The following is a 24,766-nucleotide window of genomic DNA, read 5'->3' as shown; positions in this document are numbered from 1 at the left end:
CTATCCACAGTGCCGACCCAGATCTTAAATGTCCCGTCATAATTGGAAGGGGGGGAAAAAAGCCGACGTTACCGAATTCGAAAAGGTACCGAAACGCCAGGTTCGAAGTCATTGACGAAGCGCAGATACTTCCCTGCGCGAGGCTGCTCGTGTCCACTGCAGTCGCTGAGAAAACACAAAGGGAATTAAGAGACAATGACAGACATAGAGGAAAAGTTCGTAACATGGCAGACAAGCCATAATATATGCATCTCACAACATTGTTTCGGTACTGGTCCCACGCAAGCGGTGGGCACTAGGCTCAGCCAGCCACGACTGTGCTCTTGGCGCCCCTGTGCGACCAGCGATTCTTCTTGACCAGCTTCCCATTGGCCACCGGCACGCTCTTGGAGAGCTTGCCTTGCTTGGAGGGAGCCTGGAGGGACGTCGACGAGGCCGTCTGGCTCGGCTGGGCGCGGGCGCGGGCGGATGACTCGTCGGGGCCGGTCGAGTGGGCCGCTGCGTCCTCGGCCTTGTGCCCCTGGTTTTGCACCTCTTCGGGAGACAAAGACCGAGGCGAAGGCGGGGCAGGTTCGGCTGCCGCTGTCGCCGTCGTCTTGTTGGACTCGATGCGCTCCAGCTCCTTGAACCTCGTTACCTTCTGTATCCTTCGCCCCTTCGCAGGGGTGTCGGGCGCCGCGGCGGCGTGCGCGGGTTCGGTCGCGGGTTCGGCCTCTTCTTCTCCTTCGCTCGGTGACTGTGCTACGCCGATTTCGGCTTGGGGAGGCGCCTGCTCCTCGTCCGCCTTTTGCACCGTCATGGCAGAAGGCGACGTCGTGGGTGGGGGATTGTCCGTGGCATCGCTCGGCCCGGGGGGAGGGAACTCGTCAGGGGTGGTGATGGCAGTTCCAAGTTGCGTGGGTGGCAGCGCGGCCACGGGGGGGACGCCTGGTGAGAAAGAATTGGTCCTCGAGGCGAGTGGGCTCCGAGAAACGGACTGACTGGGGTCCGAGACTCTGCGTGAGCGAGCTGGGTGCAGCCTATGAATTTTCTCGGTGTCGCTTGTCGGCTTTGCCGTCCTGGAGACGTTTGACGAGGTGCTGGCTGAGAGAGGTGCTGGGACGCTGTACCTGACCACGGGCTTCATCTCCAGCTCGTCCTGCGAACTGGCGGAATCGCCAGAGCTCTCAACGGGAGACGGCGCAGCATCCCCGACTCCAGGAATGCCCGGGTGCGAAAAAGGGACCCGACCGGTCGACACTTTGCTGGAGGATCGACTCGTCCGAGAGGAGTCGACAATTCTCTCGACCTCCTTGCCCTTGGCTGAGATGCCACCCATGTCAATCGAGCTGTAGCTCACTTCCCGCCCAGCTGGCGTCCATCCCGCCGGCATGCTGCTGTAGCTGTAACCCCGTGGTAACTGGACGACGGGGCTCGCATCTGCGGACGGATAAGACACGTGAGAGAGCGAGCTGTGAACCCGAGGCACGCCGGCATGGGTGGGCGTAACGAAGCCGCTCATGCCCACGCCGCTGGCCGTCATGGCGCTGCGCCTCCGGTTCTGCTCGACGATCCTGGCTCGGTCAGCCTCCCTCCAGCCGGCTGGCCCCCCCAACATGGCGTCAATGGCGGCATGCTTCGGTACGTGCTTGTAGGGAGGCTTTGCCGCTTCTTCCTTTTCCTTCCTGGCTTGCTCCGCGCGATGCTCCTTGGCGGCCTGACGGCCACGTTTAATCATAGACAAGACCGACATGGTAGGTTATGGATAACCCCGTAGTGGTGCTGACTGGGAAACCGAGCTCGGATGGCAGATGTGTCCAGCAGCGGGGGCTGGACGGAGGTTGTCTTGGATATCAGCGGTTGACGAGTGGGCACCTAACCAGGCTGCTCCTAGGCGGTGCGCGGCGTGCAGGTAGATGCGCGTAGAAATATATTTAAGTCAGGTCGGGGTGCATGAACCCTCGGCAGGTAGCGAGCGATGCGAAATTGCCACACTATAGGAATCTGGGGCCGCCAGAGAAGCAAGGGTTCGAGCTGAAGACGAACTGGCCAAAGGAGACCGGTAACAGGCGGAAGCAGTGAAACCCAACCCGCAAACAACACCTAGCAGCGAGATGCAACCTCGGGGCGGGACGGCTGCAGAAATTGCGTGTTGAAGCTAGACAACGAGGGAACCGAAAGAACGAACACTGCTTTTTAGAAGGATGGTTGGGCGTGATGTTGAGACGAGAGAGGACAACGACTGGTGGTTGAGCGATTGTGATGGATTGGCGGCTCTCTCTCTCTCTCCTGTGTAGGCGGAACAGCGCCAAGCCAGAGTCAGGTAATGGGAAGAGTATCACCAGAATACCTGGCTCAGTCGGAGGGTAATAGTCCGGCGACGACTTCGCTCGGCTTGAGACGAGAAAAGGGCTGCGGCGGGTGTCTCCATTTTAAGGATCTCGCCAAACCGAGACGAGCACCCACTGCCACGGCGGCCAAATGCAGCTTTCAGCCCTCTTCTGTCAAGGCCACACCCACACGGTTCGCTTTCGCTGGTACAGTACATACATGCGTTGGTGGGTGACATGGGACAGGGGGTGGAGGGGGGACAAGCAGCCACGCGGGGGTGCGACCGATACCACCGATATCTCAGGGGTGTGTAGTGCATGCAATGGTGGATGGAGGGTGGGACCCCCGGGTTACAGCACCCATGGTCCAGGGTTGGGCCTGAGCTCATTGACAGCAGCATGATGAGAACAAGAAGACAACGGAGGTGCTAGCGGGCCCAGAATTGATTATGGATTACACCAGATCCCACTCCATTTTGAGGTTTAAGAACAGGAACTGAATCGAAGACTAAAACCAGGAGCGCTCTTGCTAGGTAGGCAGTGTATTCCGCACACTCGCACTTTCCTTTCGATCTGCCCGACGCCCCTCATGAGAAGGGGAATAGAATCGGTAAACGCGTTTACGGAAGGCTCGCCAATCTGCTCGAAGGGCTCTTGCCAAAAGCGGCCAGCAACAGTCGACCCCTCCCGCGTGCACCTGTCCTGGAGAGGAAGGCGTTATCGCAACAAAACGAACCTGAAAGTGATAACTTCCATCGTGTTGAGCACGCGTTCCCCTCCAAAGGTTTGCGCGAGATCCGGCGAAGACGGACGAGAGAGGAACAGGTCATGCTTGACCCACATGTCCGGATTGTCCATTCCCTGTCCTTGCCTGGAGCCACGCATGCAGAGAACCGACACGGGCAAAAGCGGGTCCTCGTATAGCTCAGAGAAGGGATGGAATCCAGAGGCTCCTTCGCAGATCTGCAGTTATTCGTACAGGTATGTACGGACGTACACTAACGTTACCTGACCCACTGGGAGATGCTGCGATACACGCACTGAGATAACGACAGCTTACCGCCAGAGCGGCTCATCGGCAGGCAGGGGTCCGGGGTTGCTCAAATGCCCGCAGATAGCTGCCGATTATATGTGACCAGATATTGCAGGCATTACCGCGCAGCGAACGGGTCAACCGACCCAGAACCTGGGAACGTGTGGCGAGAGTTTGGAGCCTGAAGGGATATGTGCTTGGCAGAGCTTGGATCGGAAATCGAAACATGGCCAAGTGGGTGTTTGACGCTAGGAACGAGTTAACTAGTGAAAGCCCAGGGTCCAATCCAGCCGCACCGCTTGGCAAAGTTTGGAAGATGCTTGGGAGGCGGGACAACGAAGGCGAGCCCCGTACCGGCCACCACCGTCAACGAAAAAGGACCTTCAACAAACGCCGGGCGGTCCGGTCGGTTCGCGAGGGCATCCCGGACAAAAGAACCGTTGGTTTCCATCCTCGACGAGATGGACGCTCTCTGGTGCGGCCCTAGTCTGTTTCACTGCCATTGCATCGGAGGTGCATCGAACGTACGGAGACAAAGTGAGCACCCGGGTGAGGCTGTTTCCGGTCAGGATGTGGAAATCTTTCTGCCGCGTAGCCCGGTTGGCATCCCATGATAAATTCATTCTTTCGATAGTGCCGGCTAGCCAACACACAGATACATGGCCCACACAAATGCACTATCGGTCCCGAGTGGTCGATAACAGGATGTGAAGGTTCCCCGAAGGCGCTAGCTGGCCGGACACCAAAGCGGCTGCGCTATTCCGGTATAACTAGCGTAGCCGCCTGCGTACGCCAGGAAAAGTCCAGAACGCGACGACACGAATACCCGACGGGCAGTTATACTATAACAAATGATTAGATAGGGACCTACTCCGTCTCCTAGCGCTATTGTCATGCACGTTGCGAACAACATCAAAAGCAAAACAGAAACTTTGAAAAAGTAAATTGAAGAGAAAGACCGCGTAGCATGTGCTTAGGATGTTACTACAAATACCTATATACCCGTACGCAGCACGGATTAAATACCGCCCGGTGGTATGCTACTCCGTACACAGTACGGACGTCGGTACCAGAAGAATTAGCTCGCCGCCAAATTTGGCCGGCAGATTGAGGGCGCTATGCGCAATTTGAAGTATACGTAGTGGGTTAAGCCACCCTAACCACTATAGCAGAAGCGCTGTAGATTTGTGTTAGCGACTTGACCTTCTGTAACTTTAGCGACCTTGCATGGTTCGTGCGCAAAAGCGGTGAGCCAGTTCTTTTTGATACCGACATTCGTACACTGGAAGGCGTACGGATAGTAATGTGGTTTTTTGCAGCCAGGGCGGGTGCCGGCACCACGGTGGGTTTAAAAATGGAAGTCGAAATGGAAGCTTTTGGAGCCCTGTCGATCATGCGGCTCTTGGCCGGCGGAGGGACCCTTGTCTCACATTTTGGGACGAGATTGAGTGGATCCAATCCAAGACCCGAGCACGCACAAGAGTGTCACTCAGTGAATATACTTGGTGTAACAGAGTCGAATAGCCATCAGCTTTGGGGGAACTTTTGTTATCTGGGCATCAAGCGAATTGGTGCTGGGGATCTGACCGACCAAAATCCTCGTTAGACGCCAGGAGATGCGGTGTGATGACCCCCGCTTCCGTCAGGAAGACAGAAACGGATTAGTTCGCCGCGATTCAGCTGAAATAACAAAAAACCGGCCGAGTTGGGCATGAAAACACGACTTTTCAAATGGTCTCAGCTGAGCCTCGTGGCTATAACTGCATGTACTTTGCACATAGTGTAGTTACACCATGCCAGATAGTTACGCATACGGCGATAATTCCTGGCTACTCAAAATTTGTCAATCAGGTTGTCTCGGTAGTTGCAACACGAAAACACCCACTGAAGCGTTGGCATGGGTTATCGAAGATGCTTTCAGCGTGGGGGTCTGGAGGACGACACAATGCAAGCGCTGGCATAGAAAACAGACGCATGCCGTCGCAACCTTGGCCACTTCGAATGCTCTCCAGCGAGGTTGCGCTCATTCGAATCCAAGTGGCGGTCCCGACAACATCCTACCATACAGCGCAGTCGTCCTCGTGACATGATAAGTGCAATCTCCGAGCCCAGCTGTCCGGTATGGCACAAGCCGCTTCGGGGGCATCGAAGAGTTGTAATATGTTCTTTGGAGTCTGACGATGACTACTAGCCTGAATACCCCTCCGGAGTCCGCCGGGTCCAGCCAAGGGTGGCATCGAGCTGGCTGTTCCCCTCGCGATTGATAGTTATTGCCCCGGCTGTTCGTCCCATCCCTCGTTTCCAGTGAGCCCAAGAAGACTCCAAGTACGGTGCATGTGATGGGCATCATAGTGCCGTGTCCATCTGGCAGATGCTCGAACTCCTTCCCGAATTCCATTATCTGCCCCCGTTGAGCCATGACATCGGTTGAGAATCACCATCTCCCAAAGCCGCGACAAGGTGACATCCAGCAGTTCCTGCTAGGGGTTGCTGGGAGCGTTTCAACGACGATATACGGAGTTATTGTAGTGCTGTTGCGATAACGTCAAGCATCAGAGGCGATGTTCAAGTGGCAGGTCGCGTCAAAAGTGGAGACCATCTCGGTCTCGGCTCGGGCTGGGACGACAGCCGGAGAGAACCGGGGAGACGATGACTTGGGTGTAGGTGTGAATGTGGTGCCCTTATGATGATGTTGATGATGATGATGTTATGATTAGCCTACTATAGTATACTTCGGAGCGCAGTAGACTACTCTGTAGGTACCATTACTCTAGTGCGGCCCGGGCCGGTGAACGGCGGGCGGGGCGGAAAAGCGGCCTTTAAAAGAACCAAAAAAATTTCAGGGACCATCGTAGACTTTCAGCCGAGGAAGACCGTCGCGTGCGGGGAAGAAGTCGAGGTGTGTTCCAGATTGGTGCATCGAGAGAGCGGCAGCCAACGAACCAAAGGGTGCGACGGCCTGGGGTGGCGGGGGGGTTACCGACCTCGGCCGAAGTGGCGTGGTGACATCAGCGAGCGCTTGTTTCTGGTTTAGCGCCTGAAAAAGCCGGGGCCTTGGCTTGGGCGCTAGCCTGCTTCTGGACCCTCCCGCGGCCAGGCGATCAACGCACTGCTCCGCCGCACCTCTCCCCATCGCAACCTTGCGCCCCTGCAGCGAGCGTCGGGGCCCAAGAATTTCATCAATCGCGCGACTCAAACCCGCCAAAGTAGCCGTCGCGATCCCGCGTCGCGCCGCCCGTCTTTACGCACAGAAGACACAAAACGATCCGCTTTTTCAATCTATCTCGATGATTTCCTGTTGACCGGGGCAATCGCGAGTGGTGCTGCCGTTATCGCCTGCGCCGTCCGGGGATTTCTGGTTTTCCGATTGCTGGGCCCTGGGTCCCCCGAGCCCCGAGTCCTTCTTCAAAGCTATCTACTATCTACCAACCTAGGTAGTAGTTATCGCTGGCGCGCACGCGGCCCTCCAACCGCCCGACGCTGGGCTCCTCTGACCTGACGGCATCGGATATCTCGCCCTCCCTCGACGTCACACGGCCATCGAGCAACGCAGCAACCGACCCCACATTTCCCATCACATCGCGCACATCCTCCCCATCTGGCACGTCCCCAGGATCCGTTGCCGCCTTAGCTGCTGAAACGCGCCTTCCCCCGGGAACGCGCAGTCTCCCGAGACGCTGGCGGCCCTTGTTCTCCTCAGCTCGGCCGAGCCTGACCTGTCGCTCTCGCCCCATCAGCTCGACACCGCACCGCTGCCGCATCTTGGCCCCGATAGCGCCGTCGTGCCCGAGGCGGCACCCGAACCGTTGATGATGGCACAACAAGTGCCTCATCAGACACCAGACAGGAGGCGCGTCAAGGTCTACGAACTCCGCCACAATGACTGGTTTGACCGCGGAACCGGCTTCTGCTACGCCTGCTGGATTGCGGTACGTTTTTCTTTCCCTTTCGCATACATGTTGCATACCTTGCATCATGGCCGTGACGTCGCCTCGCTGACCCGTAACCTTCGCATATCTGCAGACAGAAGAGGGTCAACCGAAAGAGCCCCACGTGATCGTAGAATCAGAAGATCAACCCACCCGGCGCTTGCTAGAGACCAAGATAATAAAAGACGATGGCTTCCAGAAACAGCAAGGCACGCCATGTTCCTTCCCCCCCCCTCCTCCTCTTCCCTTGACGAGAGCACCACCGCGTCTATGCAATATATACGCTAACCTAGGCGCTGTACAGAAACCTTGATAGTATGGACGGACAATGGGGTCGACATGGCACTGAGCTTTCAAGAGGCCGAGGGCTGCGCGGCGATCTGGTGTGTAGAAACTTTTCCCCAAGACGAAGAAGCGCACTGGATCGTATTCTAACCGCCCCGCGCCGCAGGAGGTTTATCGACCAGGTTCAGCAAACCTTCCAGGGCGGCATTTCCGGCGCCGATGACAGCCTCTCGGACGACTTGACCATGGAGCTACCTCCCTCGATCCAGCTCCCCCCCCCTGACCTGGCGTCGCTCCCCGAGTTGGACATGGCAATACGGAATCTGTCGCAATCGCCGGCCGGTCGCGACGCGCTTGCCAAGACCATCATGGCCGAGGACTACATTGGCAAACTAATACCTCTGGTAGAGATGGCCGAGGACCTCGAGAGCCTGCCGGACCTTCACCGGCTGTGCAACATCATGAAGACAATCTTGCTGCTGAACGACACCAGCATCATCGAACACGCCGTGTCGGACGAATGCGTCTTGGGGGTGGTGGGCGCGCTGGAATACGACCCTGATTTCCCTAGTCACAAGGCGAACCATCGTCAGTGGCTGAATAACCAGGGGCGGTACAAGGAGGTGGTGAGGATCCAGGACGAGCAGGTCCGGCGCAAGATCCACACAACCTATCGGCTGCAGTATCTCAAGGACGTGGTGCTGGCCAGGATCCTCGACGACCCGACCTTTTCCGTCCTCAACTCGCTCATCTTCTTCAATCAGGTGGACATCGTCCAGCACCTGCACACCACCCCCGGGTTCATGCAGGACCTCTTCGCCATCTTCCACGATCCCAATGAGCAGCCGCTGCGGAAGAAGGAGGCCGTCCTCTTCATCCAGCAGTGCTGTGCAATCGCCAAAAACCTCCAGCCGCCAGCCCGCCAGGGTCTGTACGTGCACTTCCTCAAGGAGGGCCTCCTCCCGGCCATCAACTACGGCATGCGCCATCGAGACGTGTCGGTGAGGGTGGGAGCGACCGACATTCTGGTCTCGATGATTGATCACGACCCGTCGCTGGTTCGACAGACAATCTACGAGCAGATCCAGAAGCGGCTGCAGCCACTAACAGATACCCTGATCGATCTCCTCCTCGTCGAGGTCGACCTCGGCGTCAAGTCGCAGATCTCAGAGGCGCTTAAGGTGCTTCTCGACCCATGTCCGCCCCCGGTCCAGCAGCAGCAGCAGCAGCAGCAGCAGCAGCAGGAGAACCGGGGAGAATTTGCTGGACAACCCAGACTCAGGGCGCACCCCAGCATTGACCCGCAGCAGGACGTCTTCTTGACGCACTTTTATGAGCATTCGGCCGCCAGGCTGTTTAAGCCTCTGATCGACCTCGAGAAGCGGACTGAGATGAAATTCTCCCCGTCCGAGGAGGGGATCTTTAGCTACCTTAACGACATTCTATCCTTCTACATCCAGCGGCATCATCACCGCAGCAAGTTCTTTGTGTTTACACACAACATAGCCTCGCGGTTCGCGCAGCTTCTTTCCTGCAAGGAAAAGCATTTGCAACTTGGTAAGTTGAAGGAACTAAAACAAGGGCGGCCGTTTTCCGGTCGGGTTTGTTCTCCTCACAACTAACTGCTGGCCTAGTTGCTGTCCGCTTCTTCCGCCACCTCGTCATACTGCAGGACGAGTTCTACATCAAGCACATGATCGATAAGAAGGTGCTCGGTCCCGTACTCGACGTCCTGTTGCGGACGCTTCCGCGAGATAACCTGCTGTCTTCTGCCTGTCTCGAGCTCTTTATGCTCATCAATAAGGAGAACCTTAAGGAGCTGATCAAGCACGTGGTGGAAAGCTACCGTGAAAAGATCGCGGCTCTTTCCTACATGGCTACCTTTGACGAGATTCTACACCGCTACGACCAGACCCAGGGCTTCACCCTCAACGTTGACCCCTATTTCGAGTCGGAGGACGAACTGGGCCGGGCTCGCCCACCAAACGGCGCGGCGAGAGGCATGATGGAACACCTCACAGTGGACCAAGCTCAGGAGGATTACTGGAACACTTCGGACGACGAAGACGACATGGCCGTCGCTCAGGAGCCGACCGACGAAGAACTCCGGCAATCACTGGGAATGATGCCAGACCGGAGCCCGTCGAAACCACTTGTCGAATACAACTCGGACGACGAGGACGAAAACGACACCCCGATGGCAAACCTTGCGGCCGCGGAGGGCTCAACGACCCCGTCTACCGGCGACGAGGCAGCATCGACTATTTCAGACGCCCCGCAGACAGCACAAACAAACGGCACTACGACCGCATCCCCACCCACGTCGACTTCCACGTCCACATCAGCGGCAAGAGCAGCAGCAGCAGCAGCAGCAGCAGCCGCAGCCGCCGCAGTAACCCCACCGCCCGAGCGCCTATCGGAGAAGCGCCGCCGCGAGGAGGACGAGGACGACGACGTGCTGGATAAGCTGACGCAGAACAAGCGGCGCAATAGCAGCAGCGCTGCATCGAACGCGTCGGTGTCGGCTTCGTCACCATCGTCGAACGCGTCGACCCTCAAAAAGAAGAAGAGCTTCTCGGGGCACGGGCATCGCGCGGGTTCAGGGGGGGGAGGTAGTCCAAATGGCGGCGGTGGCGGTGGTGGTGGTTCGGCAGCGTCGGGAATGAAGAAGATCGCTATCAGCATTTCGCCGGCCGTTAAGACGGCTGTGGTGAAAGCCGATGAGAGCGCCGGTGGCGCTGGCGCAGGAGGTGGGGGAGATTAGGGAAGGGAGGGAAGAAAGCATCGCGATGATGATGATGCTGCTGGGGGGTGATGATGGATGGTTGATGGCTTGGTTCGGCACACTCGTCTTATCCGACTCTTCCTGTCGCGGCAACAATCTTCCTCCAATCTACCTGTCCTCTCTTAGGTATGCAGGGCGCCTAATCGGATATATATCGCCGACTCATCTTGCCTGCCCTGCCTTCAAGCCTACTACTTCGCGCGCCCTTCTAGAATCTTTCATCGCTAGCAGCCGCACATGACGGGATAATATCTCCTTCGCATTCACGCAACCGGCATTCCCATTCACACACACACATTCCGGTTCTCACGGGTCGGGGTCGGGGTCGGTCCACGGAACGGCGTTCATGGGAGGGAGGAGGGCCAAGGGGGTTGTTGAAACTCTTCTTTTGCTCGTTTCTGGTTTTTTCGCCCCTCCATGGGCTTGCTTGCTTGTTCTTTAGCGGTCCGGTTTTTGGGGTTAGTTTTGCTTCGTCTGGATTCACGGGATGTGGAAGGGACGGACAGACGGACGGACGGATGGACGGCGACTGCGGCACGTTGGCGGAGGCTCCTTTTTTCATTTTTTTTTTTCTTTTTCCTCCTTTCTTCTTCCTCTCTTCTGTTCTTTTTATCATACCATCATATCCCGTTTCCGCTTCCCGTCATCGGTTCTTGACTCGCTCTTGTTATCCTTCGCTCAACTGTGTTTCTTTTTTTTTTTTTCCCTTGTGCAATTTTTTTTTTTTTTTTGCTCGTTTTCTTACTCCGACACCACACCCGCCGCCGCCGCCGCTTTCTGCGCGTTACTGCCCAATCTGGTCCTTGTTTGTTCCCCTGAATAGGAGAGGGATAGATCACATGCCTCATTTCATGGTTCACTGGGTGGGATAGGAGGGAGAGAGGTCTCGTTAAGGGAAGGATGCTGTAGTGAAGGTTGGCCTGGGTTGTCTGTACCTTACCCATAATAACCCTACTGGTTTGAAGAGGGGGGTTGGGCCAGATGAATGAAACACCGGACAACAAAGTTCGGCATTCCGTTTCCCTGCTTGTTTGGTACGTATGTGATTATGGGGTGGCATTTAAGGGCTGGTTTTACTTTCTCTCAGTTGGGATAAAGGGGCATCATCATGGGGCGTCATTGCCGTACAGAAGCAACATCACCTGGCGCTGTCGTAATCCTCTCGACTGCCTCCTTGTTTTCAACAGGAGGTTGAGAATGCCCCTTTTCGGGAGGGAAAACAAATCAAACCGCACCTGTCTCCCTTCAGAGCTCTTGCTTTGTTTTGTTTAGGCTGCTCATCATCAAAACTTTCTAAACTGCTTCTCCCACTCCTCGAACCCGCGCAGCATGTCGGGGGTGATCTGCCTCTTCTGATTGCGGATGGCGCGCTCGAGGTCCTGCATCATGATGGCGGGCTCGCCGCCCTCTGCGGCGCGGTCGTAGGCGGCGACGCCGGCGGCGGCGCAGATGCCCTTGATCTCGGCGCCCGAGTAGCCCTCGGTCTCGAGGGCGAGGCGGTCGACGTCGACGTCCGGGTGCATCAGGCGGCGGGCGGCGACCTTTGCGAAGATGGCGCGGCGGGCGGCGCGGTCGGGCGGGCTGACGTAGATGAGCTCGTCGAAGCGGCCCGGGCGGAGCAGGGCCGGGTCCAGCGCCTGGGGCCGGTTGGTGGCGGCCAGCACGACGACGCCGTGCAGCGCCTCGAAGCCGTCCATCTCGTTGAGCAGCGTCGTGAGCACGTTGACGCCGCCGTGGCTGCCGCCGCCGGCCCGGCCAGAAGAAGAGGAAGGAGAGGAGGAGGAGGAGGAGGAGGAGTGGCCGAAGCCGCTGCGCTGGCTCGCGATGCTGTCAATCTCGTCGAAGAAGATCATGCTGGGGCTGACCTCGCGAGCGCGCTGGAACAGGCGGCGGACGGCGCGCTCCGACTCGCCCACGTACATGTTGAGCAGCTCGGCGCCCTTGACGGCGAAGAAGTTGAGGCCCGACTCGGTGGCCATGGCCTGGGCCGCCATGGTCTTGGAGCAGCCGGGCGGCCCGTAGAGGAGGAAGCCCTTGGGGGGCCGGTCGAAGTAGCGGGCCAGAATCTCGGGCGGCTCGACCGAGAGGCGCACGGCGCGCCGCAGCGAGACCTTGACCGTCTCTTGCCCGCCGATGTCGTCCCACCGGATGGGCGGCGGCTTGAGGTTGATGTCGTGCATTGCCGACGGCCGGACGAGGCGGAGCGCTTCGTGGTAGTCGGAGGGGAGGAGGTAGACTGGCGCTGGCGCTGGCGCTGGCGTTGGTGCTGGCGAAGGAGCGGTTTCGGCCTCTGGATTCGCGTCCCCCTCCGAGAGAGGGGAAGTGGCAGAGTGGTTGGTGGCGGCGGTCTCGGGCAATGGTGGTTTGGTCTCGGATGCGTGACGGATCCTCGCAATCAGGTCGGCCTCGTCAACGAGGCGGCAGAGGTCCTTGCCGTTGTAGGCGTGTGTCCGCTCGCTGAGATGGCGGAGGAGGTCCTCCTCCTGGTCGGGGGCGACGTCGAGGCCGAGGGAGGCGAGGATCTCCCTCCGGCCGTCGACGTCGGGCAGCGAGAGGTATATCTCGCTGGTCAGGCGGCGGGGTTCCTTCAGGTCCTCGGGCACGTCGGTGGTGTAGTCGAGACAGGTGGCCACGACGACCACCTTGGGCAGCTCCCCGGTGGCGGCGGCGTCTGCGGCCAGGGTGTCGAGGGCCTCGCACAGGGCGAGGATGACGGCGGCGCGGTTGCTGCGGTCCTTATCGATGAGGCGCTCGAGCTGGTCGATGAGGACGATGCTCGGCTGTTGCAGCCTTGCCCTCTGGAAGACCTCCTGGATCTCGGAGAGCTTGTCCTTGTACTGGATGCGGAAGACGGTGCCCCAGCCGGTGCGCGCGATGCTGTTGAGCAGCATCGTCTTGCCGGTGCCGTGGCCGCCGTGGATGACGATGCCGCGGTAGGCCGGCTTCTTCCGGAAGGGCGTGCGGGCGTCGAAGCAGCTCAGGATCTGGTTGAGCTGGCGGACCTGCGCGTCCAGCCCCCGGATGCCCGTCACCTCGAGCCTCCTCGCCGGGAGGGCGTCCGGCTGGCTGTTGGAGGGCGCGGTAGTGGCGAGCCTGACGGTGGTCTTGCGGTCCAGGTAGCGGGCGTTGCCCGTTTTCCTCCCGTTCACGGTTGCCACGACGAAGGATCGCTCGGGCCCCCTGGCGAAGAGGTTCTTGAACACCAGACCGGCATACACGTGCTCGATCTGGGACAGGCGGCCGGCCAGCACAAACTCCCAACCGGGGATGTCCTCGGGGGCCAGGGGATCGGGGGCGGACCCATCGGGGCCAGGGGCCTGCTCGATGATGACCTCGTCGGCGTCGGGCAGGGGGCCCCCCAGCGAGGTGATTCGGACCTGCTCGCCCAGCTTGTAGCTGCACGCATCCCGGAAGGCGTCGTACATCTGCGTGACCGACTTGTCCAGCTTCTCGGGCGCCTTCCAGAGCGTGGCCTCGCGGCGGACGGGGCGCTCGTCGGGCGAGGCCGAGACCCGTTCGATGCAGATGGCGCGGCCGCCATCCCTCGTGCCCGTCAGCTCGATGAGGGCCTCCTCGTTAACATAGACGCGCGATGGCTGCTTCTTCTGCAGCCGCTTGTCCGCGTCAGTGTTGACGTGCAACTTGCGGATGCGGAACTCGAGCGACTTCATTGTGTTTCCGCTTTGGGGAGGCGTGATCTGGGCCCTGGCGCTCTCTCCCTGCAAGAGGCACTCATCCAACTGCTGTGGAAAGCCCGACCCGAAGCCCGACCCGAAACCCGAACTCAGTCAGGATTGGGAGAAGAAAAGAAAATAAATAGAAAATCGAACAAAATCCGGGCACGGTGCTCGAATACTTTCTCCTCGGCTGGGCGAGATGCTCCCGGGAAAACAGCCTGCGACGGACTGTGTGTGAAGTTCGTTCAATCCACTCGTACTCTGCACAAACTTAAGTGCTACCCGGAACAAGCCAAGAATCGGGCCCGAGTGGAGCCCTAGGTTAGCACGCTGCTCGCTAACTTTGCAAGTGCGCATCAGCCTTAAATCGCCAAATGCCTTACTTACACTAGGCACCCGCCCCACCACTCTTCGCTTGCTCGTTCCGAACCTGCTGTGGGAATCTGGGTCTGCCCGCCCGCCCGTGGAAGAGAGAGAGAGAGAGAAAGAGAGAGAGAGACGCGAAAGGTACTCTGCTGCTCGCTCATGGGATTTCCCGTCCGTAGCTAGCCCAAACAAATGCTCGCAAAGCGGCTACGGCTGCCGCAGTCTACTGCAGTCTGGCAATGTCGCTGCCACAGGAAACCGACGGCGGCGCGCCACTATTCTCGGCGCAGCAGTAAAAGTTCATCTTCTTCGTCCTCAGTGTCTTCATCACCGTCGTCGTCGTCATCATCATCTTCTTCAGACCATCCTCAGCCTTCAAAGCCGTCTGCTTCATCATCGGCATCGCTCTATGACAAACTATTTCCATCCAGACCCGGCCCCCCTACAACGGCGAAACATCCGAGGTCTTCTCGCCCGTCTGCGGGCGCTGCCCAATCACTCAAATCCAGCGATGAAGACGCGCTCCATCCTCCACGGCCCGGCCTAGGAGCCGGGGGGGACGACGGGCGAGAGGTTGACGTCTCGCACGTCGGCGACGAGCTTCGAGCCTGGCTCGAGGACGCCGCCGCCGCAGCAGCAGCTTCCGTTGCCCGAGGGCAGCGAGCCCGCGACAGGGCGGAGTCGCGCGGCGAAAAGACGGTCCTTGTCCTGTGCTCCCTCTCCCGCTCGCTCGCCGAGTCGGACTTCTACCGCTGGGCGCCCCAGGGCCGGCACGTGGCCGGCTGGGCCGGCGGCATCTCCAAGGTCGTCCAGGCCGTCTCGGCCACCACCCGCGAGCCGCGGGGCCAGTACTTCCTCTTCTTCGACACCCGCAGCGCCGCCGAGGCCTGCGCCGCCCAGCTCGACCGCGTGTACGACCTCACCGAGGCGGCCGACCTGTCGCACCGGTCCGCCGGCACCACCGGGGCCGAGCCCAGAGGGAACGAAGCCTCGCCGCCACCATCACCACCACCACCACCCCTGGAACTCCGCTCCCGTCCGCGCCTCATGCCCGCTGCCGACCTCCTGAAACTCATTGCCCGCCTCTCGCCCCCTCAGCAACAGCAACAGCAACAGCAACAACAACAGCAGCATAATCTCCCCACCCCGCAAAAGACCCTCATCCCCCACGGCCTAGCCACCCACCTGAGCACCCACCTCAACAGCAGCAGCAGCAGCAGCAGCAGCAGCAGCAGCAGCAGCAGAAGCGCCCACGCCGACCGCGACGCTGCCGCCGCCCTCGTCGGTAGCAAGTGGAGCGTGCTGGTCCGCCTGTCGGGGAGCAAGGTGACGGTGGACGGGATGGCGCGCGCCATCGCGGCCGACGGCGCCGCGCGCAACCTCCCCTGGCGCCTGGTCGAGCCGCGGCCCGACGTGGCCCGCTGGCCCCGGCCCGTCCAGGCCCTGCGCGCCGGGAGCGGCAAGCTCGGCTTCGGCGGGGACGGGGACGGGGACGGGGACGGGGAGGAGGTAGAAGACGACGACGGGGAGGCAGACTTGGGTGGTTGGGATATCGTCGAGGATGAGGGGGAGGGCCGGCGGACCTCTAGGTCGAGGAACCGGTGGTCTGCCTCCTCCTCCTCCTCCTCTTCCTCTCAGCACCAGCAGTACGGGTACTCGCGGTTTGTGATTACGTTTGCGGATGCTGCGGAGGGTCGGCGGTTTGCGAGGGCGTGGCATCGGCGCGAGATGGTGGACGAGCGGACAGAGAGGGTCATGACCGTGAATGCCACCGCATTGTGGTAGTGATCGCAACCCGGTGAAGATTGGGCCAAAGACAAATCGAATAAACAGTTTGGGCACACTGCAGCGTATCATCATACCGTAGCTTATGTTACCAACTTGTGTGCCTTTGTGTCCCAATTACAACCAAAAGGTCAACCGAGCCGTATCCATGTTTATTGTATAGGTATCTCGCATAAATCAAAAAGGTATCACACAACAAGCCCGTCAAGGCCGTCTTCTAGAATCACCAGACCCTATTAAAAAAGAAAAAGAAAGAAAGAAAAAAAATGCCCGCTCAGACAGAAAAAGGCAAACTACAAGAAAAGAATGGCTGTCCCTGACAGCAAAGATGTGCGCCACCCCTGGACCTTGCCGAGGGGAGAGGCCTCAACGAGAGTCAAAATAAAAAAAGAGAAAAAAAAAGAAATATATAATACCGGGATGAAACGAAAGCCAGCTTCTGCCCACCCCAAATCACTCAGCAACATCCAACACAACCCTCTCGCTCTTTCGGTCGCCCGCCGCCCCGGGCCCGACCATGATGGGCATCACCTTCCCCTTGATAACCCCCACTGTCAGCTGATCCGGCTTCGACGAGGGCCCCGCCTCCTCTTTGTCCTTCGCACCGGGACTCACGCCCCTGCTGCCGGCGCCCGCCCGGACGAACGGCTTCAGCAGCCGCCTCTGCTGTCTCGAGATGCTGATCTGCCGCGCAATCGAGATCTCCACGGCCGCTTTGAGGGCTGCGTCTTCCTCATCAACCGAAACGCGGGCGGTCCCCGTGCTGGTGGACGTAGCGAGCGTGTCGAGGGAGGTCCGGGAGACGATGGAGGACGAGGAGACCGAGGGAGACCGGATGTTGGGACGGGGTGGCGTAGTATTTTCGGATGGTTTAGCTGAGGAGGAGGGGGGGGAGGCAGCAGAGGTGGGAGAGGGAGGCGTGATGATCTCCCACTCGGGTTCGGGGAGGTTGGGTTTCAATGCGGGGCGGTAGGCGGGCGGAGAATATGATTCAGTCTCGGTCGAGGACGTGGAGGAAGAGGAGGCGGCGCTATGCGGCGGGGAGTCGAGGACCAGGCTGGATCCGTTGGGATGGAAGTGCAAGGTTGTTGCCGAGGGCGCCGTGGTTCGTGGTTGGGATCGTGCCTGCTGGTTCCGTTGCGCCTGTTGCTGTTGCGCCTGCTGCTCTCGTAACCTTTCCACCCGGGCTGCGCGGGTTCGCTCATCCATGGTCCGGGGTGAGACAATGGTTACCGTCTTCTTTTCCTTCTTGGGCTGCTCCGGCAAAGGCTGTGGCGGTGACTCGAACTTCGCCCTGGATGGCGATGAGAGGCAAGCTGGAGAAGTGTTGGAGCGAGTGAGACCACAAGGAGGGGCTAATGATGTTGTCGAGGCCATCCCTGCTGCCGTGGTAGCGATCACCACCGATTGCCGGTTTGGCGTCTGGGGGAAGAGTGAGAATGCAGGTGATTTCACCGGCTGGGGCGAGGTCGCTCTACGCGGCCTTGTTTTGTCATCCCGTTCTTGGTGCTCTATCCTGTCGCTGGTGGTATTAAGTTTCTCGAGCGTGGCTTGGCGCCGTTCCAACAAGGAGGATTTGCTCTCGCCAGAATTCAATACGCCGCTGAACATGACACTGTACCGCTCCAGCCTGATGTCGGGGATTTCAACGTTGAGCAACCCCGTGCCGCTCGCGGAGGCCGAAGAGGCGGACTCCGAGACGGTCGGCGCCTTTGATGGCGTAGCGTCAGCGTCCGTCCCTGGCTCCGCCATCGACTTGACGATGATGGGCTTGTGTTTCGGCGTCTTTTTGCTGGCGACTGTGTTGCTTCGGACCGAGACGGGGGCTGCCTTGGACCCAGTTGCCGGTGAAGGCGATGCGCCGCGGTCCGCCTCGGCAGAACCCACGGTCTTGGACGATTCCGTATGCTTTCGACCGCCAAAGAGAGAGGTGAAGAGCCTCCGTTTCTGCGTCTTCGACCTCTGAATCGTGGGTTCCGGCGTCTGCGCTGATGGAGGCGGATGACCATGACTAGGTTGAACTGACGGGGGTGAATGGTCATGGCTTGTTTGGACCGACGTCTGCGTCTGCGGCTGCCACCACCCAGGCTGTGGGCTCACGGGAAACGAAGCCGAGTCCTGGGTCGGACTCCCCAGCGCCATCCCAATCGGAATCTCCCCAGACCTTGCTGATGGATGTAGGCTGCTCCCCGTGCCCATGCCCATGCCCGTTCTTGTCAGGGCGATGTCGTCCTTGGAAATCCGCTTGTCCCAGCCGGGCTTCACGTCAGTGGATTTGTTGGAATTTGGCCCCGAAGATGTGCTGGGTCGGGCCAGCATTCTGAACGGCGCTGTGTTGGCGAAGACAGCGATGGCTCTTGATGGCGGTGGAGGTAGAGGTCGATCGAGGTACGGGTTCCTCCCGCCGGGAAACGCAACGGGGGGTAAGCCAGCGTTTTGAGGCGGGTGCCTGCCCCGTCTGCTTGCGTCCCGTGGACGCAGGGTAGGATCTGACACACGACCATGTCCTTGGTCCAGGGTCGCCGCGGCTGCTGGACCGCGCCCCCTGTGTTGAATCGGACCACTTGGATGCTTAACATCCCCATCCCCATCCCCATCCCCATCCCCATCCGCCGCAACCCCGTCCGCCGCACTCGCCGAACCTGTCCCTGTCCCGGTCCCCGCCCAGAACAGGTTGGATTGACTAACCACTTCCAACATGGCGCCCGTTGGGAAAACGCAAAAGCTAGTTATAACTAACTTATCCACCGGCCGGGCTTGCCAGGGGTCCTGCTGTCCGTCGGCTGTTCCACACCGATCGTGCGGGAATGGCCCCTGGCCTCTGGAGATGATGATTTTGACAGATCCAATTGGGCAAAAAAAAAAAAAAAAAATGAGAACACGAGCCGCCCTCTAGGAGCAGTTTAAAAGAAAACGGTTTACAAGACAGTAGTCATCGCAAACCGCAAGAAAGTGAGAAACGAGGCACGAGCCTTGCTCGCGGCAAACACAAGAAAGGACCTCGGAGTGGCTTTGTGGTTGGCAGAAAAGGGGACATTTACCACTTACATATGCCGTCTGACCGATCCTCTCTCGACAAACAGTTTCTGCAAAAAGAGGCTAAAAAGGCCTTCGACAGCACGTTCTTTGTGTTCCCTGGCAGCAGTGTCGGCCTGAGATGGACGGCGGTTATTCTGAACGAGGTTGATCGCCAGCAGGGAGTCTCGTCTCCTGTGCACACCCGTGTACGGGTAAGTGACCGAAGTGCAACACAATTCCTACCCGTGTTTCTCCCCCCCCCGGCCCCCTGGTCGGTGGAACGATCGAGGGGTGCAGCAAAACCTGTGCGGGGATGCCCCCGGGTTCCCGGGGCGGTTGTTTTGCAAGGCTGTCTCAGAACCCAAAAAGCCTCCCCCCTCAGTGGTTGCGATGCTGACCACCCGATGCAGAACGGAGAGGTGCGCAGCCGATCGGGAAGCGACATGTCTGCTAATAGGCTCAGTCGCATCGCTCGCCTTGATCATTTTTGAGATTTGCCCTGAATGGACAGAGCTGGTTGCGATGTGAACGGAAAGTAGTGTAGTTACTGCCTTCCAATTCTGCCCAGGTCAGGTACCTTGGGTATTCCCTCCCCCCGTTTCCACACGAAACACAGCAACCCCTTTATTGCGAGGTGTCCCTTCCAAAACGGGAAAACTTGCAAGCTTGGCCTTTTCCTCCTCTGACTCTTGTGCTCATATGGTCCTTACTTATTGACCACATTATACACGTCCGGCGTAACTCGAATGTTAGGAATCGTTTGATCAAACTACTTGGGTGGCCTGGTTCCAGGGGCAGCTGCGCTCGCTAGCGAGGCATAGTGTACGCAGTATGTACACAGTACGGATGTCTAGACAGCTTTTGGTGATTTGGCAAAATGCCAAGCTTTGGAATGTCCCGTAGCCCTATCATGATCGGTCGCTGGCTGGTGCAACAGCGCGGCAATACTCACTGTCGCTCTGCGACGCTGTCGAGATTGAAGGACCCAGGGGGGGGATAGTTATGTAGTGTACATAGAACAGGCGGAACTTACCTCCATGTTCAAGGATTACCAGTACCCAAACCGCCAGCTGTCTGGTTTCGGAATGCCCTGTCCAATGACCCATGCCTCCGAACAAGCCAAGAGGGGCGGGAGATTTTGCTTGCCATTTTCAGCATGTGGCCTGCCTTCCGTTTTTGTGTTCCCTTTGATGTCGTTGACCATGAAGCGAGTGCCAAGCATCATCCGAACGTCGGCACGTTGGAACCGAGCAAGGTGGCAAGGGTCCAGCCGGGAAGGCGTGTCTCAGAGACATGCAAATTCCCACAAACACCAGGCGTTGGGGATGGGCCTGTAATCCGCAGAATTCGGAGCTCGTATGAGAGGGTTAAATTTATCGGCCAAGCAACGGTAAACGCCGCCCTTTATAGGGAGGGAGCCCCTGGGCAGATGAAGCTGAACAGACGTGAAATGAAGCGCTCGGGCACGCTCGGTAATTCCTTCCACCCTTTTGAACCGGTTGAAGAAGGTTTCGAGCAGAGCCTTGACCATCTCGAGCCCGTGAAGTGTACGGATTAGCCATCGATCGAACTGCTCGAGTGGGCCCGACCAGTTCGCCCGATCTGATGTCAAATCGGCACACTACTTGCTGGTTTGTTTCAAGATCAAGTCACGACATCAAGTTGCGATGTGCTTATCCTCGCTAAAACCTGCCCATCCTCGGGTTGACGTATCGGCAATGCCGAGGAAGCTTGTTGCTGCGTGGAGTACATAGTTACAGTGTAATATGAACGCTTTAAGAAGTCGGAAATCGTTCTTTGAACTCGGCCCAACGTACCCCGTAATATTGACGCGTTCAAATTTGAAGAGTAGTGTAAACAAAGGGCTCGGTTGTCGGGGCATTGCCAAACGGTTGTTGCGAGCATGCTCTTGGACTTCAAATACCGTGTTGCTCAACAAAGCTCGAAGCAGTGCTTGCTCGAGTGCATGACGGGAGTAGTATTTCTACAGCATGATGTAACCAACAACCGTTCGCATCCGCGCATCACATCTTTTCGATGAGCGAGTGCATGTCAAATGCCGCCAATAAAGCCATTTGCGGTTGCTCCCGCTCTTTGGGAGTTGGATCGCCGCGAGTTCTCGCAAACTGACGGTGAACACAAAAAAAAAAAATTGCGGACCGCGAGCGAGTTGGCGGTCTGGAAGTGGAGCAGCTAGCTTACATAATGACTACATTGGGCGCGGGCTGGCATGGAGCTGAACCCCACTCTCTTCGAGGTGATGGAATCTGCCCAAGCTGGCGGGGTATGAGGAGGTCGAAAGTCCATCAAGCCGAGTTGTCTGTCCACCGACAACTTTCCTGCAACACCATCAAAAGCTACCCTTCGTCTCCGTTCCTTCTCCTCCAAATACCCGCGATACTCTTAAGAACTTTCAGATAACAAAGCCGCCGCAGCCCACCATGTCTTGGCAAGGTATGAGCTCTCGTCACGACTTGACAACCCCACTTGTGTTTTGGATCTTGACTGGGAGCTAACACCGAGCTTCTCAACAGCCTACGTTGACTCGAGGTACGGCATCGAACCGCTCCCCGAACGTGGTATTTTTGCAAGATCGTGTACGAGTGACTGACTCTCCGACCAAGCCTGGTTGGCTCCGGCCACATCGACAAGGCTTGCATCGTCAGCGCTGCTGGCGACAGCACCTGGGCCGCGACCCCGGGGTTCGCGGTAAGCCGCTCCCATAACACCGCCAACCCTGGACATCTCCACCCTTGACGCACCGGATTGAAAATGCTTTAAAAGACAAGCCGAGCACGGCCTAACACGTTCTGTTGCAGGTTGGCGCCGACGAGCTCAAGAATATCGTCGCCATCCTGGACGAGGCAGACAAGGGTGGCCCAGCGGTAACCAAGGCGTTCTCGGACGGCATTCACGTCGCTGGCGAGCGCTACGTAGCCTTTAGAATCGAGGACAAGCACATTTACGGGCGCCAGGTGCGTATCCCCACACCCGCTTCTCACCTCACCCCACCCCACCCCTCTCCCCTTTCCCGCGCGCTTGACGAAGCCTGCCCATATCTACAGGCCAGGTCAGCTAAGGCGTGTGACGGCGTGAATATAGGGCAGGACCGGTATCTGCATCGTCAAGACGAAACAGGCCATCCTCATTGGTCACTACGGCGAGAACGTCCAGGCCGGCAACGCGACACAGACGGTCGAGGCCCTCGGCGATTATCTCATCAACCAGGGCTACTGAACTACCCGCCTTCCCGTGCCCGAAGCGCGAGCCTTCGTTCGGATGGGGTTTCTAGGAAGGATGGATGGATACCTGAACAAAATTGCACATGACGAGACCAGAACCAGCCGTTTGTTTCCAGCTTCAGCGACGATTTGGAGGAGGAGATGCTGTCAGTACATAATAGACTCATACAACAGAAGACAGGGAGGTGGGCACCCTGCGGACGAGGAATTCTCGATTTGATGACGCGCAGGTTTGCTTCGTGTAGCCTAGCTGGGCCCGGCCCGAGGCACAGGGGCTTCGAGACCCGCGTTTCTGCAGATGGAACATGCCCCTCTTGAGCCTGTGCTGGAAAGCGCATCTTACGTGTCTTTGACTCGTCCATCCCCGAGAGTATTTGTGTAAGGATGTGGTTGACGCGTGATCTCTCTCAGTTCCTCCATTTCTTTCTTGTAAAGTACAGAGCTTTTGCCAGGAACCAGAACTCCCTCCGCATTAAAAAAATAGCATTATTGTAACGTCTCCCAGAACGCCGTCATCATGCTCCTTCCGACGAGGAACCGGCCAGTGACTCGTAAAGCATCATCCAAAATCTTCCCCTTTTTCCTCTCAGCTCCGGGCAGGGTTGTTCATCATCATCACCCTTCGCCTCCGGGGATCCCTGAACGCGAGCACGTCTTCTGCCGCCCTCGTGTTACATATATGGTTATTATATCCCGCCCAGGCATCAAAACGACAGCGACGGCAACCGCCTTTTGTTGCCAGCTTATCGCATCTCCTCTTAGAACTGCTCAGCTCGCTCCCCCGCCCCCCCTTTTTTTTTTCCCCGGCGCCTCCTCACACGGTCCTTCTATGCTTCTCCTTTAAACAGGCAGATCGGCGTTCCTGCGCTCGCCCAGTCCGATCCGGTCGACGGCCAGGCCGATGTAGGGCCCGATGACGGGCAGATTGCGGGCGAAGCCGGCGATGGTGCCCAGGAAGTCGCCAAACAGCACCATGATGCCGTACAGCTCGACCAGGAAGCCCGTCAGCGGCCAGCGGAGCAGGATGAGGGCGAGCCCGCCGAAGAAGGCGGCGGTGCCCTTGAGCTTCTGCTTGCGCGCGAAGAAGAGGGCCGTCTTTTGCGGGCCGATGATGATGGTGAGGCCGATCAGGAAGAGGATCTGGACGACGGGGGCGAAACGAGCCGCGCCGCGCGGGGCGGCCGAGCGGGAGCCAAAATGTTAGTCCGCGCGTATTATATAACTTTATGTAGATATATAGATATGGGCGTGAATGGAGGTGGTGGTAGGAAGGTTGGGGGGGAGCGCAAACTAACGTTGCCCATTGCGAGCATGGCGCGGTCGAAGAAGAGGAGGACGCCTGCTACGAGGAAGAAGCCGCCTGTTTTCGTGGGGAAAAAAATAGGAAGGAAAAAGAGAGGCGGCGGTCAGCGTACGCTGCCTGGGCAGGAGGCAATCACAAAGGTCGAGGGGGAAAGAACGAGCGGCATCGGTCGAGGTCGCGCGCCGGAGAGGCTGAGGGGTTCGAGATCGCACATACCGCCGGAGCAAAAGGCGACTCCAATTTCTGCGCGAGGGCCGTGTCAGCTCTGCTCTTGCGGTTTTGACTCGGTTTGCGCCGCCGGCGCCGGAGGTCAACTCCTCCCCGAGCGCGGCTGCAGGAAAAGGGGTTTCAAGGACGTACTTTGCGAATCTGATAACCACATGGTAGGCATTTTCGCTGGGCGGAGTATGGGGGCAATTCGGAATGGAAGGTAGTATATTAGCAATTCGCGCAAATGAAGTGAAGCTCAAGAGACCGGCAGTGGTTCTTAGAGTCGCTCGAGATCGTTCCGTTTTATCTCTTTGTTGGTCTTGTTGCGCGGCGCGACTCGAAACGTGAAAAAGAGCTAACAAGTCGCCAAGGCGACAGACTGCCGATGGCTCCGGCAGGTATTGTAGTGTTAAGGCAACCTGGAACCTGGGAACCGCAGGCCTCTCCTCTCCCTGATTGGGCAAAATGCAGCAGCGTTGGGACCCTTATCTGGCTGGTCGAAAAACGTTTTCTTGCTGCCAGAAATGAACTTTCTTCACAACGACCGAGTTGTCATCATGTCAAAGCAACTGGGACATACACACCAGTCAAAACATGGCCACTCCGTGGATCTCATTCAAGGTGTATTCAATCATCAGTGATAATGAAAACACAATGCATACTCGTGGCAGGGGCTCTGGATGCGGTGTTGGAGTTGGCTCTGCACGCCCGAGAATGCAGCAAAGGTAGGGCACAGTTCTCTTTTTTCAATCTCTAGGTACTCTTTCCAATACTCTCAACTTGCCGCGACGGCTCCAGCGAACGTTGGAGCAACTGAGTTTGGT

At 58.3% G+C, this 24,766-nt stretch overlaps 9 protein-coding genes across 9 annotated transcripts; 5 read left to right on the top strand and 4 right to left on the bottom strand.

Moving 5' to 3' along the window:
- Window positions 1-301: 301 nt before the first annotated feature.
- Window positions 302-1,522, bottom strand: P884DRAFT_279203 (uncharacterized protein; the record flags this gene model as incomplete). The annotated part of the gene is made up of 1 exon (XM_069443278.1): window positions 302-1,522. One exon carries the CDS (start codon window positions 1,520-1,522, stop codon window positions 302-304), a length of 1,221 nt encoding a protein of 406 aa, XP_069295924.1.
- Window positions 1,523-2,929: 1,407 nt separating this feature from the next.
- Window positions 2,930-3,965, bottom strand: P884DRAFT_271390 (uncharacterized protein; the record flags this gene model as incomplete). Its single annotated transcript, XM_069442433.1, has 5 exons — window positions 2,930-3,011; window positions 3,046-3,272; window positions 3,307-3,325; window positions 3,639-3,830; window positions 3,871-3,965. 5 exons carry the CDS (start codon window positions 3,963-3,965, stop codon window positions 2,930-2,932), a joined length of 615 nt encoding a protein of 204 aa, XP_069295923.1.
- A 1,794-nt stretch (window positions 3,966-5,759) lies between these two features.
- On the top strand, window positions 5,760-7,399 carry P884DRAFT_301482 (uncharacterized protein; the record flags this gene model as incomplete). Its single annotated transcript, XM_069444859.1, has 4 exons — window positions 5,760-5,802; window positions 5,899-6,002; window positions 7,008-7,271; window positions 7,370-7,399. The coding sequence occupies 4 exons, from the start codon at window positions 5,760-5,762 to the stop codon at window positions 7,397-7,399; spliced, it is 441 nt and encodes a 146-aa protein (XP_069295922.1).
- A 211-nt stretch (window positions 7,400-7,610) lies between these two features.
- Window positions 7,611-10,320, top strand: P884DRAFT_301481 (component of IIS longevity pathway SMK-1-domain-containing protein; the record flags this gene model as incomplete). The annotated part of the gene is made up of 3 exons (XM_069444858.1): window positions 7,611-7,654; window positions 7,723-9,113; window positions 9,191-10,320. 3 exons carry the CDS (start codon window positions 7,611-7,613, stop codon window positions 10,318-10,320), a joined length of 2,565 nt encoding a protein of 854 aa, XP_069295921.1.
- Window positions 10,321-11,205: 885 nt separating this feature from the next.
- On the bottom strand, window positions 11,206-14,240 carry P884DRAFT_262130 (P-loop containing nucleoside triphosphate hydrolase protein). Its single transcript, XM_069441632.1, has one exon. It carries the CDS (start codon window positions 14,010-14,012, stop codon window positions 11,625-11,627), a length of 2,388 nt encoding a protein of 795 aa, XP_069295920.1. The 5' UTR covers window positions 14,013-14,240; the 3' UTR covers window positions 11,206-11,624.
- Window positions 14,241-14,488: 248 nt separating this feature from the next.
- On the top strand, window positions 14,489-18,684 carry P884DRAFT_227867 (uncharacterized protein). The gene is made up of 5 exons (XM_069439699.1): window positions 14,489-15,322; window positions 17,226-17,660; window positions 17,706-18,016; window positions 18,281-18,557; window positions 18,602-18,684. The coding sequence occupies exons 1-5, from the start codon at window positions 14,577-14,579 to the stop codon at window positions 18,660-18,662; spliced, it is 1,830 nt and encodes a 609-aa protein (XP_069295919.1). The 5' UTR covers window positions 14,489-14,576; the 3' UTR covers window positions 18,663-18,684.
- Window positions 18,672-19,715, top strand: P884DRAFT_205556 (uncharacterized protein; the record flags this gene model as incomplete). The annotated part of the gene is made up of 3 exons (XM_069438659.1): window positions 18,672-18,842; window positions 19,253-19,399; window positions 19,485-19,715. The coding sequence occupies 3 exons, from the start codon at window positions 18,672-18,674 to the stop codon at window positions 19,713-19,715; spliced, it is 549 nt and encodes a 182-aa protein (XP_069295918.1).
- Window positions 19,716-21,468: 1,753 nt separating this feature from the next.
- Window positions 21,469-22,831, top strand: P884DRAFT_331184 (profilin). Its single transcript, XM_069445716.1, has 5 exons — window positions 21,469-21,641; window positions 21,722-21,737; window positions 21,812-21,896; window positions 22,007-22,162; window positions 22,290-22,831. Exons 1-5 carry the CDS (start codon window positions 21,629-21,631, stop codon window positions 22,422-22,424), a joined length of 405 nt encoding a protein of 134 aa, XP_069295917.1. The 5' UTR covers window positions 21,469-21,628; the 3' UTR covers window positions 22,425-22,831.
- A 438-nt stretch (window positions 22,832-23,269) lies between these two features.
- P884DRAFT_271384 (Got1/Sft2-like family-domain-containing protein) lies at window positions 23,270-24,123 on the bottom strand (the record flags this gene model as incomplete). The annotated part of the gene is made up of 4 exons (XM_069442432.1): window positions 23,270-23,569; window positions 23,725-23,789; window positions 23,949-23,975; window positions 24,093-24,123. 4 exons carry the CDS (start codon window positions 24,121-24,123, stop codon window positions 23,270-23,272), a joined length of 423 nt encoding a protein of 140 aa, XP_069295916.1.
- Window positions 24,124-24,766: the final 643 nt, after the last annotated feature.

This window comes from Thermothelomyces heterothallicus (genome assembly GCF_042370625.1).
Source record: "Thermothelomyces heterothallicus CBS 202.75 unplaced genomic scaffold P884_scaffold_19, whole genome shotgun sequence".
Classification (NCBI taxonomy): Eukaryota; Fungi; Ascomycota; class Sordariomycetes; order Sordariales; family Chaetomiaceae; genus Thermothelomyces; species Thermothelomyces heterothallicus.
The sequence above is the reverse complement of the archived record's forward strand: the minus strand, read 5'-3'. Positions and strand labels throughout refer to the sequence as shown.

Excerpts from the sequence above, each read along its gene's own strand:
- P884DRAFT_262130 (XM_069441632.1), bottom strand. The coding sequence starts at position 14,012 with ATGAAGTCGCTCGAGTTCCGCATCCGCAAGTTGCACGTCAACACTGAC.
- P884DRAFT_227867 (XM_069439699.1), top strand. The coding sequence starts at position 14,577 with ATGCTCGCAAAGCGGCTACGGCTGCCGCAGTCTACTGCAGTCTGGCAA. Across the intron at positions 17,661-17,705 it reads GCTCTACGCGGCCTTGTTTT|TTTCTCGAGCGTGGCTTGGC; the intron begins GTCATCCCGTTC and ends GGTGGTATTAAG. Across the intron at positions 18,558-18,601 it reads GGAGGTAGAGGTCGATCGAG|CGTTTTGAGGCGGGTGCCTG; the intron begins GTACGGGTTCCT and ends GGGGTAAGCCAG.
- P884DRAFT_331184 (XM_069445716.1), top strand. Across the intron at positions 21,897-22,006 it reads CCGCGACCCCGGGGTTCGCG|GTTGGCGCCGACGAGCTCAA; the intron begins GTAAGCCGCTCC and ends GTTCTGTTGCAG. Across the intron at positions 22,163-22,289 it reads AGCACATTTACGGGCGCCAG|GGCAGGACCGGTATCTGCAT; the intron begins GTGCGTATCCCC and ends GCGTGAATATAG.